The sequence below is a fragment of the Mastigoproctus giganteus genome, chromosome 3, assembly GCF_048544385.1.
Source record: "Mastigoproctus giganteus isolate SK-2022 chromosome 3, ASM4854438v1, whole genome shotgun sequence".
NCBI lineage: Eukaryota > Metazoa > Arthropoda > Arachnida > Uropygi > Thelyphonidae > Mastigoproctus > Mastigoproctus giganteus.
Window position 1 is genome coordinate 99,353,955 of NC_143577.1, and position 16,320 is coordinate 99,370,274.

General features: G+C 39.5%; 1 protein-coding gene across 2 annotated transcripts in view; it reads left to right on the forward strand.

Moving 5' to 3' along the window:
• Positions 1-1,261: 1,261 nt before the first annotated feature.
• The window catches only part of LOC150088182 (solute carrier family 2, facilitated glucose transporter member 1-like), a 345,132-nt gene continuing 330,073 nt past the window's right edge, over positions 1,262-16,320 (forward strand). For both annotated transcript variants that reach the window (XR_016546731.1, XM_090369368.1), the window contains exon 1: positions 1,262-1,525. Coding sequence is in view for 1 of the 2 variants with exons in the window: in XM_090369368.1 (XP_090225494.1) it covers positions 1,373-1,525 (153 nt within the window). In the remaining variant the exon portion in view is untranslated. The remainder of the gene's footprint in view (positions 1,526-16,320) is intronic.

Below are 16,320 nucleotides of genomic sequence, written 5' to 3' on the forward strand. Positions count from 1 at the left end.
TGATATAATCGGAAATTTGATTTTTTATTATTTCTTGATCGAAGCAGAAGTCTATATGATTCCATTTTTATGACAGAGTATTTGTAGTTCATTAAAAACATCTATTATAACAGCTTTTGATAATATAAATGCTGTTAAGCTACGAATATAATCCTATCTTTAAATAATGATGCGATTACAAGGAGAGAAAAAATGAAGAAAAACTAGACGCATTGGAAAAATCAAAAAACTAGAAAATAGGAAATATCATACTGGAACTGTAATTAGTTAAAGGTTGTGTTTCACGGCATGACAGAATAGCTATGCAGTGATAACCCCCTTTCCATTCACAGCTGCCTAATACGCGCATATCTTTATTATTACATAATCGCTCATTCCAACTGGCCCAGAAATATCAGCTCATCACTCGTCCGAATTCATTTATGATTTCATCCCATGACAATAGTAAATGTAAAATAGCTTTTACGGAATTCGAAATTCCTAGTTGCAGTCTTACGTTGCCGAGATTGATAGTGATTCGAGCTCACGTAACTGCTAAATACGGCAAAACTCTTGTACTTTTTATCTTCTATACTCCTTCAACCGCTTGCGATCGTCCAGGAGTATAAATATAAAATTTAATGCCGTGACTAGTTATTACAAATTTACAAAATGGGCATACCCCAATTTTGTAATAAAGATTACTCGATCATTCTTGCTCCTTCATTTGACTTATCTAATATTAAAGATGGATTGCTGATATAGAAACTAATAAAATAATAAATAGAGATATTGCAAAAATTTTGCTTACTTTGGTACTTCTTTCTTCTATTTGTTTTGTTCCCTGTTGGTTTTTCATTGGAGAAATTTGTTTATATACTTTATCAATAATAATAATAATAATAATAATAATAACAAAATTTATAGTATAAATGTTTGCTGTATGGAAACGGAATACCCACGTTTTTACATTTTTTCCCTTTTCTTTTAGTCTTGTGACTGCCAGTGCAATATAATAAAATATTGTTTCCAAAAATTAATGTAAAATGAAAATCGCCAGAAGCGCTTAATTTTATTATTATTTTAAAAAACGAAACAGTGTTGGATTATGCACTAACTTTGGGAGTTGTTTCTCCTTTTTGGATAGAATAGGAATCATAGGAATTGATTTTGCTCCAAGCAGCAGACGTCGTGTGATGTTTTTGGCTGGTTTTCCGGCGTCTTACTGGAATATTTTCACGTCGAAGGGACTTGTGGTTGTACGTCACAGACATGCGCTGAACTCAGTGACCGCTGCATGCCCTAAGTAGTGCAGCAAGGGCTAGTTATTATGTACTTAGAACGTGTTGTGTGAACAAGTTGTGACCGTCAAACAATTGCTATTGTCTTAACTATGGAAGACCACTTTCAGATGAGTGAAATAACCCACTTAACTGTTCCCGACCGGGACAGACGAAGTCCGTCGCCAGCAGACTCCTTGGCGTCTTCGGCTACGGATATTTCCATGCTTCCCATCACCGGTCGTACTCACAGGAAGGAAGAAGCCGTAAGTTCTCTTACCCAGTATATGATTTGATCTATTACCCCAATACAAGCACTCGCGTACATATGGCGAAACAAATCAAAACGATAAATAATAATATATTTACTTTTCGGCTAACTTTAAACCTATTAAAATATGGTTCTTCCGAAATGACCTACATGGTATATATACACTAAATATAGATTCTCTGCTGCCCCGAAGAATCTTTACACATACCTAACGATGTGTGATTCTCGGAGAACGAGAATATTCTTAGAATATTCTCCGAAATGAGAATATTCTCCAAAAGGTTATTCTCGAGGATTCTCCATCTTTACACATCAGAATATGGAAAGCAAGCTCTTGTATAAATGACTTAGAATTTTTGCAGAAGCAGAATTTGAAGAATTTTCCAGCAGACAAGAGAACAAATTAAATCATAATGTGAAATTTGGGAAGATTTTAAATTGAAATATTTTTATATGTTGTTAGCTTCAAGGTTTGTAATAATATTAATGTAGTCGTATGTAACTAACACGTCATATATTTTTCAAACTTTATGAAGTATAATTTAAAATACTTAATATAATATTTAAAATTTTATAGTGACTCGTATATTATATTTATATTCATATACTTCGTAAATTTTACTTTCATATATTATATTATTTCATATACTTTACAAAACTTACCTCTAAGATGCGTTTTGTAAAGCGTTGACTGCAGTAAAGTAGATTAACGATAAATAAATAAATAAATTTTATGTTATTTATTTATTGTATTTATTTGGAAAGAAAGAAAAGACGAAAACAAAAACGAAAAAAGAACGAAACCAAAAAATGTGTTAACTTTAACTAGTTGCATAGGGCAACATAAAATTGTAGAAATTTATATTATTTAGTATTAGTAATGGCCGCATGGTGCAAGAAAGCCTATGGCTTATGCTATACCAGCCAAAAAAAAAAAAAAAAAAAAAATATATATATATATATATATATATATATATATATAATAATAATTAATAAAAGAAAAGGAAATTAAACCTATCATCCTATGCACTTCCCTGACCCGAAGGTACTATCCAGATGACCTTTGAATTTCCCCAAACTGTCAGCCTCTATCACCCATGAAGGCAACTTATTCCAGTAATTTGTAACTCGCTGGCTAAAATAAAACTTCCTGCAGTCCAATCTAAACATTTCCCCCCCGTAACTTGAATTTATGTCCCCTAGTTCTAGCATCATTTATAACCTTGAAAATTTCGTCCTCATTCATTTTACTGATGCCTCTCAGAGCCTTAAACACCTCAATCAAACCTCCTCTAAGGTGTCCAGTTTCCAAACTCTGCAACCCACATATTCGAAGTCTTTCTTCATAAGGACGCCCTTTTGCCGATCTCACCAGGCGAGTTACTCGTCTTTGCACCCTTTCAAGAAGCTCGATGTCTTTCTTTAGGTGTGGTCTCCATACTTGAACACAGTATTCCAAGTGTGGTCTAACATAAGCCTTATATAACGGGATTATCACGTCTCTATCTCTACTTGCAAAAGTTCGATAGATCATCGATAGGACACCATGGGCCTTCCTTGCAACCTGTTTAAAATGCTCAGAGAATTTTATGTCTGACCGTATCGTAACACCCAAGTCTCTTTCCTCCAGTACTGGGTTTAGTTGAACTCCACCAAGTGAATAAGTTATTTTGGGATTACTGTTTCCCACGTATAATACCTTACACTTTGTTGGATTAAAGCATAGCTGCCATTTTTCTGACCATTCCTGAAGTCTATCTAGGTCTCTCTGAAGAAGCTCAGCTTGACAGTGATCATTAACTACTCTACCAATTTTAACATCATCTGCAAATTTAGACATCACGCCCTCTATCCCTTCATCGATGAAGGGATAGAGGGCGAATTAAAAACAACAGTGGTCCTAATACTGATCCTTGGGGAACCCCACTTCTTACATCAACCCAATCTGAGGAATAGCCATTTATCATAACCCTCTGCCTCCTGCCCTGAAGCCATCCTGCTATCCATCTAAGGATTTTCCCAGCGATTCCAACCTGTTCCAGCATATAAAGCAACCGCTCATGTGGGACTGAGTCAAAAGATTTGCTGAAATCTAAATAAACAATGTCGAAATTATTCCCTAAATCCAGCTCGTGAGTGACCCTTTCAAAATAGCGAACCAGATTTGTTAAACATGATTTTCCCTTTACAAAACCATGCTGAGTATCCTTGAGAATTTCAATTCGATCCAAATGATCCTGAATTCCACCCTTGATCATTGCCTCCATGATTTTCCCTACCATTGAAGTCAGACTGACAGGTCGATAATTCCCACTTCACTCTTAGAGCCACTCTTATGCATGGGAGATACATTGGCACTTTTCAAATCCAAGGGAATCTCCCCAGAGTCTAGTGATGCTCGCATAATTAGCCATGGTTCAATGCACTCACTTTAGATTATAGGGTATATTCCATCAACTCCAGGAGCCTTACTGGCCTGTAGGCTCGAAAGTTTTTTCATTAAATAATCTTTCGAAATTTCAATATCATTAATTACATATTTTTCAATTTCCACAATTTCCCATTTCCACAAAAGGTTTTTCATTTGTAAATATCGATGCAAAATAACTGTTCAGTTCTGCAACGGCAGCTGGTGTATTTAATACTATCCCCTTTCCCTTACGTGAAGGTCCGATCTGGTTTGTCCTGCTCTTCTTGGCTTTTATATATGTGAAGAATTCCTTATTCCCCCCTCTTTGCTCTGTTTGCTAGTGATTTCTCATAAACTGCCCTTGCCTGTCGAATTTTTTCTGTGGCTCTATTACAGATCATCTTGTAGCTGTTATAGGCTTCAGTACTTTTTATTGCTGTGTAACCTTTCCATGCCACCTTTTTCTGCTCAAGTAATGTGGCAACTTCACTATTCATCCACCTTGTAACCCTCCTCGTGGAGTATTTTTTTTAATAGTAAATACGCATTCAAGGAATCTGTGATTAATGTTTTAAAAGCATACCACAGTTCAAATGTATTCATTCTCTGTGCGATATCTACCCAGTTAATAGAGGCCATGTAGTACTTTAAGGTATCGTAATTTCCTTTTCTGAAATTAAAACCCATTCCTTTGCCTTTTACTTCTGCTACCTCTCTCATCATCATCCACCGTAGAACTCCGTGATCACTTCCTGCTACTGGTTCCTCTACTGTCAACCCTGTTATGTCATCTGATTCATGGGTGATGATGAGGTCTAGGATATTCTTTTCTCTAGTACTTTCCCTGACATGTTGATACAAATAAGTCATCTAGTTGATTTAAAAATTTTGTTCCCCATGTCGAGTTTCCTTCCCATTTACTCCAATCAATTAGAGGCAAATTGAAATCACCCATAATAAGACATTGACGCTTACTTGCCCATTCCATTTGCATGTAGAGGCTTTCGTCATAATCTTCACAATCACCTGGTCTCTAGATTTTATAAATATAATACAGTGTATTTGTAATAAATTTAACCATTATTTCAAGACTGTAGTATTACCTATTTTTTTTTATTGCTTATGAATGATATGCTATTTCGATTTAGCAAACGAATTTTGCTGAAATATTGGAGTTTTCTGTATACATCTTCTGTATACATTTTAGAACATTTCTTTTTTATTGGCATATACTAATCACTTAACAACAATGACATGTTCTGACCTATATATACTGTATATCTATCTGAATAAGCAAGATATTCATACAGTGTATGAATATCTCGTTTATTTATATTAATTTTTACGGCTGGGTGTTTTTGAAAGTAGGAGTATAGCTAATATAATGCAAAAGAAGCATATTGGCAAAACAAGTTCATAAAGATGTATTAATTGGTTACAACTAATAAATCTTTGGCACATTAAAAAAATAAAAAAGGCGGATATTGTTGGGATATCAGAGATATTAGGAATCACGTGGTGTCACACAGATATTAGGAATGCAGAATTGGAATTTGAGGAAAACAGTGTGCACAGAAAGCATAGACAGGATAGGAAGGGAGGAGGGGTTATGCTGTTAATTAAGAAAAACATAAAATCAAAGGAAGTGCATCCAGTTGACATAGATGGACAGTGCAATGTTGAGTCAGTTTGGTGTGACATAAGCACTTGGAAAGCAAAAATAAGAGTAGGAGTGTGTTATAGGCCCAGTGACTGGAATGAGTACAACGAATAATTGTACAGAGAAATAGAGTGGGTTAGTAAATCAAGATGTCTTATAATTGGGGATTTTAACTTCCCAGATATTAACTGGAACTTGTGGGTTGGTCACTTGCGCACTAATAAGATTTTTTGTGGATTTATTGGATGATTTGTGTTCTGCAACAGCATGTTCGAGAGGCAACCAGAGAGGGTAATACTCTTGATCTGGTTATCAGCAGTGATCATTCGTGTATTAAGAATTTGCAGATAAAGGAACCACTAGGTAGCAGTGATCACAGTGTACTGATGTGGGATTTACTTAAAGATATAATTACCATTAGGGGTAAAGAAAAGAGTTTTTGCTTCCGTAAAGGTGTACAGTGGCCTCAGAAAGTTTTTAAATTCTGTACAATGGGACCAACTGATGATGTTACCAACAGCAAATTCTAAGTGGGAAGCATTCAAGGAATTAATCGTGGATGCTACTAGAAGTTTCATACTATTAAGAAATATTGTTCAAGGTTTAGGCCTAAATGGTTATCAAATGAACTAATGAGATTATGTGGCAGAGAAGAAAAATGCATTGGACGCATATAAATTATCAGGCGACACAGAAGCCTGTGGCAGATATAAGCTAGTCTGTAATCAAGTCACAAAGAAGATTAGTCAAGCGAAGGCAAATTACTAGAAATCTTTGGCAAAGGATGCTAAGAAAAACAGCAAGGATTTCCTTACTTATATAAACTCTAAAAGGAAGGGGATGAATCAGATTGGTTCACTTGATATCGATGGTTCGATTGTTGATGATCCTGCTCAAATAAAAAAACAAACTGAATGAGTATTTTGGATCTACATTCATACAAGAGGAGTTACTAAGGAAGGAAAGTGCCATAAATTTATCAAATTGTAACAGGATGCATAATTATTTTGTAATAATAACTGAGAGCAAAGTGGAGGAGAAATTGTTGAAGTTAAACATAAGAAACGCACCTGGGGTGGATGGGCTCTATCCAGTTATATTAAAGGATGCGGCAAAGGAAGTAAGCAAACCCTTAGCTATCATTATGAGAGCATCCTTGGACTCAGGGGAAGTCCCCATGGACTGGAGAGTGCAAATGTATTTCCAATTCACAAAGGGGGATCGAAGGGTGAACGAGTAATTACAGACCAGTTAGTTTAACTTCTGTTCCGGGTAAAATAATGGAGTCACTGGTTAAAGATGCATTGCAGGATCATCAAGACAAGACTGCAGCAATAATTCAGACACAGCATGGGTTTGTTAAGGGAAAGTCTTGTCTGACAAATTTGATTGGATATTATGATGTGGTTACAAAGGAACTGGATGCAAAAAATAATTTTGATATCATATACTTGGATTTCAGGAAGCTTTTGACACTGTTGCGCATGAAAGACGTCTGTACAAATTGGAGAGGTATGGCATTAAGGGTAAGTTGCTGCAATGGATAAAGGGATGGTTGAGTGGGAGAAGACAGAGGGTGGTAATCAATGGATGCTGCTCTTTGTGGACTAATGCTATTAGTGGAGTTCCACAGTTGGGCCCATTGTTGTTTTGTGTATTCATTAATGATATTGATGAAGGTACATCAGGCTTAGTGTCGAAGTTTGCAGATGATGCAAACTTTGGCTGGGTTGTTAATGACAGTGTGCCACTGCAACAGGATCTAGAAAATTTGGGCAGATGGGCCAGGAAGTTGCAACTGAATTTTAACCTTGACAAAAGCAAAGTACTGCTATGCAGTACTTTACTTTTGTCAATGCAGGAAGTTGCAACTGAATTTTAACCTTGACAAAATCAAAGTACTGCTATGCAGTACTTTGCTTTTGTCAAGGTTAAAATTCAGTTGCAACTTCCTGGCCCATCTGCCCAAATTTTCTAGATCCTGTTGCAGTGGCACACTGCCATTACTGTCATTAACAACCCAGCCAAAGTTTGCATCATCTGCAACCTTCGACACTAAGCCTGATGTACCTTCATCAATATCATTAATGAATACACAAAACATTATGTGCATATGGATAGCAGTAACCCAAGAGAAACGTATGCATACAGGTCTGGAGGCCTAATTTTAGGCAGGATGTAGATTTGCTTGATCGTATACAGAGAAGGGCAACAGTATTGGTGAGGGGAATTAAGGGATCCTCTTACCAAGAAAGTTCTGCAAATTGCAGGGGCTGGAGACCAGGCACCTGCGAGGTGATCTCATTGAGGTGTATAAGGCCTTGAATGGGTTGAGCACGCTGAATTCTGATGGAATTCTTCCATTTGCTCAGATTACGAACCTAAGGGGGTATAAATTCAAATTGAGGAAAGACAGTTGTAGAATAGATGTGCGGAAATTTGCCTTTAGGCAGCGGGTGGTTAATTGCTGGAACAAACGTCCATTTGTCGTTGTGGAAGTTGATAGCTTAAACAAATTGAAGGAGGAACTGGACAAACGTTTAGAGGGAATGGTTATGTGAATTTTTTTTTTTTTTTTTTGGCTGACGCTACATAAGCTCATGCGCTTGCTTTGATGCATCACATGCCTCTATTACTGTACTGTACTAGTAAAAAAAATGATGAAATATGTAAACCAAGGCTGAATTTAATGACTTGATTGAGCTACAAGTACATCTTAATTGATTTTCTTTGTTTTTTTGCTTATATAGTATTATTCAACTATGAAATGAAAAAAAAAAAAAACTGTAAGATCGAAAAAATCTTACACAAATCCAGACGAAAATATAGGAAAGTTTTATAATTGCTTAGTGACCCAGTGTTTCTCAACCGTTTTTTAATTATCGTCCCCAAAGGGTTTTTTAGACATTTTTTTTCCTAATCGCCTCCCCCATGAAGTTTTAAACAATAAAATACTTTATAGTTACTCTTTTTTATTCAGTGGGATCTCTGAGCCTAATGCTTCTTAGCTAAAAGTTCAATGTTCGGTATGATATTAGTAAGTTTAAATTTTAATGTCTCCTCTTGAACTTATGTCAATTCTGTTTCTTTCCTTTTTTAATATTTTATTTACTGAACTAAAACCGCTTTCAACCATATAAGACGTTTGAAAACAAAGAAGTACTTTGGCCATTTCGGACCACATTGTTGGATAAAGAAGTTCAGTTGTTTTTGATCCCCACAACTCAGCCATTTCACCTTTTTCGAATTTATGTTTGCATTATTCGTTACATTTTAATTCAATGAGTTCTTGAATTTCTTCACTAGCAGACCCGTTATCGCATCCAATTGGATCTAACATCTATGGCTTCACTTCAAAAGAAAATAAATCTGAAAATTTATTTTTAATTTCACCTTTTAAAGAACGCAAATGATCTAAATAATCCTTAAGACCATTCTCAGTGAGAGGTTCATTGATCTCAGCTAACTCTTGCGTACCATGAAATTGTTTTCAAATATTTGCAGTATTTCAGTGAAGGCTTTTAATACGCATTTGCAGTCTATCACGTAATTAATTTCCCTTGAATTTGAAGCGATACTTAATTAAGTTTTCGAAAAATCCAAGCCATATAGTATATGTTGTTTTTGTGTTTGCTGATCTCCTTTGCTAAATCTGTGTCTCCTTTGCTTTCTAAAAACTAATTATCGTATCAAAAAAGGTTTATAAATCCTGTTAGACAGTTTCCTTCAAGCCATCTGACTTCTGTATGTAAAAGAAGGCTCGCATACTGTTCTTCGTTATCAACACAAAATTTCTGAAAAGGCAATCATATTTGCTATGTAACTTTATTTTAGCGATGGTTTTAATAAGTATACTGAGAGATTGATAAAGAACTGGACTAATATTTTTGATGTCGGTGCACAATGCATTGTATTGCAAGAACTTCGGAACATACTTCCTTTAGGTGGGCTATAAAACCTTTGACTTTCAACCATGGAGGTAGTTCCATCAGTAGCACACGATACCAAATTTTCCAATGTTACTTGTTTTTCATCAAACCATGTTTTTACAGCGACAAAGAAGGAATACAGAATTCTAGGCGCGGCAAAGAAGGAATACAGAACCTGGTAGTAGTTGCTCCCCTGTTTCTTACAAACACAGTTGCGCGGAACCTGACAAACTTTATTTTCTGTTATACGAGTATATATAGAATGTATAAAGGGGAAATATAAAGAAAATACTGAAATTGCACACATATATATATATATATATTATAACTATTTTATATATATATATATATATATATATATATATATATATATATATATATATAAAACTATTTCTAAAGGTTACAACCACAAAATCAAACGAAACAGCCTGTGGCGATTTGCATAATTGTGGCCGTTCAGTAGAAAGCTGATGCACATGCAAAAATTTGAATCATGATGACAGGACTCACAAGATAAAAGCAGCAGTTCAGCAGTTATGTGCACATTACCAAATGGTGAGCACGATTGTTACAGACGTTCGATTGGTTTCATACAGTGCTACAGACAACGAAATCGCCAGTAGACAACATCTGGATGACTTTACCCGTGGTCGAATAATTGGGTAGCTTGAGGAAGGTCGAAGTGCGGGGAGTGTGGCTGCAGAGTTCGGTATCACCCATAGCATCGTCTCAATTGCGTGGTCGGTCTTCTGAACGACAGGTACAGCTGTTCGAAGGACCGGTGGTGGTCGTCCACGAAAAACAACGCCCAATGAGGACCGCTATATACTCCTACAGGCCAAGAGGGACCGACACCAGACAGCGGGATCCATTGCAAACCAACTGCACAGGACGCAGGATATCGCGGTTTACTGTGGCCAGGAGATTCCACAAAGGTGGACTGTTTGCCCAACGGCCAGTACGCTGTGTCCCTTTAACACCTGCCCATCGGAGACACCGTTTACAGTGGTGCATCGAACACAAGGACTGGAGAGCAGCACAATGGGGTTATGTGCTCTTTACTGATGTCTCAGCAGCGATTCTGGACGTCAGCTAATCTGGCGAGAGGTTGGCACACGGTATCACCCCGCAAACATCACTGAAAGGGATTGATATGGCGGTCGAGGTGTTCTCGTCTGGGGAGGCGTTAACTTGGATGGACGTACACAACTCCAGATACTGGAAGGCGGTACTGTAACCGGTGCACGCTACTCTACTGAGATAAGCCTTCCCCATGTGCGTCTGCTCCGTGGTGCCATTGGCTCCGAGTTCGTGTTTAGCAATGATAACGCCACGCCCCATCGCACTGCAGCTGTTGATATGCTTTTGGAAAGTGAGGACATTGTTCGTATGGATTGGATTGGCCTGCCCGTTCCATCGATCTAAATCCCATCGAACACATATGGAACGCTCTGGGGAGACACCTAGCGGCACGTCCACACCCACCAGAAAATGTTCACCAGCTGAAGATGGCGCTGACAGAGGAATGGACGATGTTATCCCAAGAACTTATCAACAACATTGTTCTAAGTATGGACAGGCAGTGCAAAGCCTGCACTGACATTAGGAGTGGCCATATCTCCTACTGAGGACCGCCTCTTCCCTTTTTTCGATCTTTGGCAGTGATGCATCTGTATCTTGGCAGCCAGTGCTATGTTGCCATATTTGAATAAAGTCCCTCTGTACCGTATTGTTTCCTTCATCATTTCTGTACCTCACGAGGTTCCTTTGGTATGCTTTTCCCATATCCAGGCCACTCCTATGAGAAGCTACAGGTGAAAACCTGACTGGTCCTTAAGTTTTGCACACCAGTGTATGTAATTATTTGATTGTTGTGTGCCAATATGGTTCTTTTCTTATTCAATTGCAGTACTTACTTATTTAATTTTAAAATTTTTTCATAAAAAATTAAATTATCAAAATGCTGTGTTTTTTTACTTAAAAAAACACAGCATTTATTACTGGTGTAAAAGAAAAAAAAAAGTTATACTAAAAAAATATGAGCATGAAATAACAGTCACTTCCATTTTTTCAATTCAAGATAACCATTATGAACGCAAAATTTAAAACTTTGTGATATTTTAAATGCTTTTTTAAACAAATAAAGACATTAATAATAATTATTATTGCGACAAAAAACGCACACTTTTACCACCAACTAAATACAAAAAGGAACTACTTTCTGAGCTCCATCTGCAATGTGTCAGCGAATGCCAATTTCAAACGGTGAGCCACGTGTTAGATTAATTAAATAAATCTTTATTGTATTGCAATAATACACTGAAAGGGCAGAATCCATGGGATACTTGGTTCCTGGGAAACGCGACGCTATCACCCCACTCGCTAGTGGACGAACCCACCGCTTTGCAGGTATATAGGTACACTGCATCACTCCATTCACGTTGACGGTAATTGAGAGAGAGAGAGAGAGAGAGAGAGAGAGAGAGAGAGAGAGAGAGAATCTTTATTGCAACTAAATGAATTCAATGTACATAGATTTAAGTGAAGTTGCAATTGTCCCGTCACGGCCAACGGCCAGGGGCTCACATCGGAATAGATAATTAGTTAATAGATAATAGATAATGCACATAGATAATGGATAATGCACACTGTAAAATTAAAAATGTAAACATGTCATTACACTTCCTCACATTACGCAGTATTATCAATGTCAATATGGATAAACGTCGTGAGTTAACCGACTTTGAAAGAGGGATGTAGTGGGTGCCCGACGTATGGGTCCGACGTATACTCGGAGGTGGTACAGAAATTTCACTATCCCCTTTCGACAGTATCAAGAATGTATCGGGAATGCGCCATTTCCGGAATGACATCTCATCGTGGACAGCGCTGTGGGCGAAGAAAGGTGGTGGATGAACGTGGCCGTCGACGTCTGCCTCGCATTGTTTCAGCCAACCGGAGAGCGACAGTGGCACAAATCGCTGCCAACTTCAACGAGGGAAGTGCCAGAAATGTCTCCACCAAGACCATCAGGCGATCATTAGCCTCAATAGGTTATGGGAGCCGCCGATCCACCAGAATCTCATTGTTAACACCACGACACAGGACTCTACGCCTCAACTGGGCTAAAGAATATCGGCACTGGACCTTGGATGATTCGAGACAGATCTCCTGGTCCGATGAGTTCCGTTTCCAGTTATTTCGAACGGATGTATTTGACGTATTCGAGGGTGCGTATTTGGCGGAAACCGCACGAAGCTATGCACCCGACATATCAACAAAGAACTGTTCAGGCAGGTGGACTGTCGGTAATGGTTTTGGGCGTATTCAACTGGCACACGTTGGGGCCTCTGGTACGTCGAGATGCATCTCTGAACGGTCCAGGTTACGTGTCCATCCTTGCAGACCATCTGTATCACTTCATAGTCATCGTGCACCCACAGGGCAATGGACTCTTCCAGCAGGACAATGCGCCTCTCCACAGAGCCATGGTGACTAGAACATGGTTCGAAGAGCATTCCGCAGATTTTACCGCCATGGAATGGCCTCCCCGTTCACCGGACACGAACCCTGTGGAGCATCTTTGGGATGTTGTGGAAAGGTCCGTTCGAGTTTTGGATTTTTCACCCAGGAATGCAACGGCATTATGGACAGCGGTGCAGCAAGCATGGATGGAAATGCCTGTGGAACGCTTTCGTGAACTAGTGGACTCAATGCCTCGCCGTGTGACTGCTCTTATCCGGGAGAAAGGTGAGCCTACCCATCACTAGGTAGGTATCCCATGATTTCTGTCCACTCAGTGAACGTCACTTCATGGCCAATAGCCACGGGTTTTACAACGAGAAAGCCGAATTAAGGCTAGAGGGCTCATATCGAAATCCTGAGTCTCTAGACTTCTGGTGTAAATTTGTCAAATATTACATAAATTAAAGAGGTAGCCAATTAAAAATTCTGCTGTAGTGGTAGTATGGATGCTATTTGTGAAGTTATGTTTACGTGCAAGACACTTGGTCATTCAATATTCGTCGGAGTGTGGATGCGGTAGCTGAAGCCCAGATCTCTAAGGTATACAGCACTGATGGACGAATCATTCATTAAACATATTTGATGGAATTGCAGCGTGTGGAACGTGGAGTAAATGCTGCTTTACTGTCCATCTCAGTCTACACATTTTGATACGAAGGGCTTTAAGATGACTGTGGAAGTGCAGCTTTGGTTCAAATGTTACTCCTAGATCTGTTTGGTGGTAGACCTTCTGGATTAAAGAACCGCTTAACATTACTGGAAGATGAGGTTTGTTTGGCTTCAGTGAGATCATCATTGCAGATTTTGTTGATTACGTGACTCTAAAAGCAAAAATACATTTTTAAGTAAGAGGATATTTTCTTTATAAAGTTAGAGAGTCCGTCAACACGTTGGAAATATAATTTTTTATTAGATTCTGGGACGATCCCCTGGAACTGGAGAAGGGCTAATGCCTCCCCATTAGACAAAAGAGGTGTGAAATAAATGATGTGCAATTATAGACAGGTGAGTTTGACTTCGGTATAGGTATAGGTATGTTGAGGGTCTGACGGCTCCGGGGATTTCTCCCATCTCCGCGTATGTTCTTTGTATCGAGTGACAGTACCCTGTCTATGCCAGAGGTTTAAAATTAATGTATGGGTCATGTGGTATGTAGTTTGTTGTGCCCATTGTTCATCCGGCCTGTTGGCCGCCGGGCCCCCAGTGGGACCCGGCGTTACCATACCTAGCGACGGGGACGTCGGCCGGGTGTACCAAGAGACTAATTATACTCTGGCAGGTCCTGCCACTTACTTTCCTGGGATTTCAGTGACGAGGACCTAAAATAAAGGTTGGAGTTATCGCTAAGTTGGAGTTATCAGTTTAAGTAAAATTGCATTTAGAAAGCGCTGCGTGGGATTTTACGCTGAAAGAACTATTTCTAGAGAGCCTAAAAGGTCGGGCAAAATTTGATGTGATTTAAATTTGGACACATGGGGCAGTCGCTGTACAAGAGAAAGTGTTGGGAGGGGAGGGTGAAGACTGGGGGGATGAAATAGGAAGAAGAGGGGTCGGATAGAGAGGTGACCCCCCATTATCAGTGGGGCATGCCCATGCCCCACCAGAGTGAAAATATGGGGAGGCGAGGAGAGGAGAAGAGCAAATACCCCCTCCCCTCCCCCTCCCCGGAAAAAAAAAAAAAAAAAAAAAAAAACCGCACAAGGGAGTGCAGTTTTGGGTCGACAGTAGGCCATTCAAATCATCCTAAAGTCTTGTCTTTCTGTGGTATGGTGAGTTTTTTGCTTGTGTTTTTTTTTATTTTTTATTTTTTTATTTTTACCTGTTTGACCTCCTGCATTCTTTCTAGTTGGGTTGCCTTTGGTATATTTCTATCATTGTTTTCCTTCTAGAAAATAGATCCTGGGCATATTGACTGAGTGCCTTGTAGTCCTCTTGAGTGTCTAGCAGTCTGGGTTCTTGGTTGTCTGGGATATATTGGATTGACGTTATTAGCTGTAGTCGCAGGTCGTCATACAAATCGCACTCAAACATTAAGTGTCTCCAGGACTCCGGGTTGCCACAGGGACAGTCCGCGTTATTTATGATACCAAGTTGGTGTAGTTTAGCTTTAAACGGGCCGTGTCCTGTAAGGAGGAAGGTGGTATTTCGACCAGGGTGAAACCACACTGGCGCCTTAGGGTACAGCTTGGTGACAGTGGGGAGGAATCTTCTGGTCACTGCACCTTTTTCTGTGTTGCTCCATCTCCTCTGCCAAATCTGGATGAGGTGGTCGGTGATTCTTCTCTTCTCATAGTTGCGGTCATTAGTGATGTCAGTGGTGAGGTCATACATTGTAGCCGATGTGTTTCTGGCAAGATGGTAGAGCAGACCACAGCGGGTAGCTTCGAGATCCAGGGGTAGAACTCCTACCAGGACTTGGAGGGCAGCCGTGCTAGTCGTTCTAGTTGCTCTTGACATGGTAAGGAGGATGGTCCTCTGAATGGTTTCGAGGATCCGTTTATTCACTTCTAGTGCCGCCCTCGCGCACCAGACAGGGGAGCCATATGTGATGGCAGGGATGAAGAGAGCTTTGTAGTACAAAGACAGGGTAGTACGTCTGAGTCCCCAGTCCCTGCGAGTGACTCTAGCGAGGAGGGCCGCATATCTTCTTATCTTTTGTTTAATATATTCTAGATGTGGCTTGAAATTTAATTTTCTGTCCAGGATTATTCCTAGGTATTTAATCTGTTCGCACAGCTTAACTGTTTTGTTCTCAATCTTAATTTGTGGTGGTCTTCTTAAGTCTAGCGTACCTTTTAGCAGCACCGAATTTGTCTTGTCGGGTGCTAGTTTGAGCAAGTGTAGCTTCGTCCAATCTAGCAGCTTTTGCAGGGCATCATTTGCTTGGATTTCTAAGGAGGATCTGCTGTCAGCCTCAATGGTCAAGATCAAGTCATCTGCATAGGCCTGGGCCTCCACACCACCCAGATCCATGGCGAGGAATTCGTCCAGGACAAAGTTCCACAGGAGCGGCCCCAGGACAGAACCCTGGGGGCAGCCCCTGCGGACTGGGCGACTGAGGCATTTATATGGTGTGGTAACTTGCACTGCTCTATCAGCCAGGTAATCCTTCATGCAATAATAAAGATTCAATGGAAGGTTGGCAGCTCTGAGTCTCGCCAAGACGCTCGGCCACCAGAGGGTGTCGAACGCCCCAGCGAAATCCACTGCGATGACAAGGAAGTATTTCCTTTTACAATGGGCGACTCTAGAGAGGAGGTTCTGTA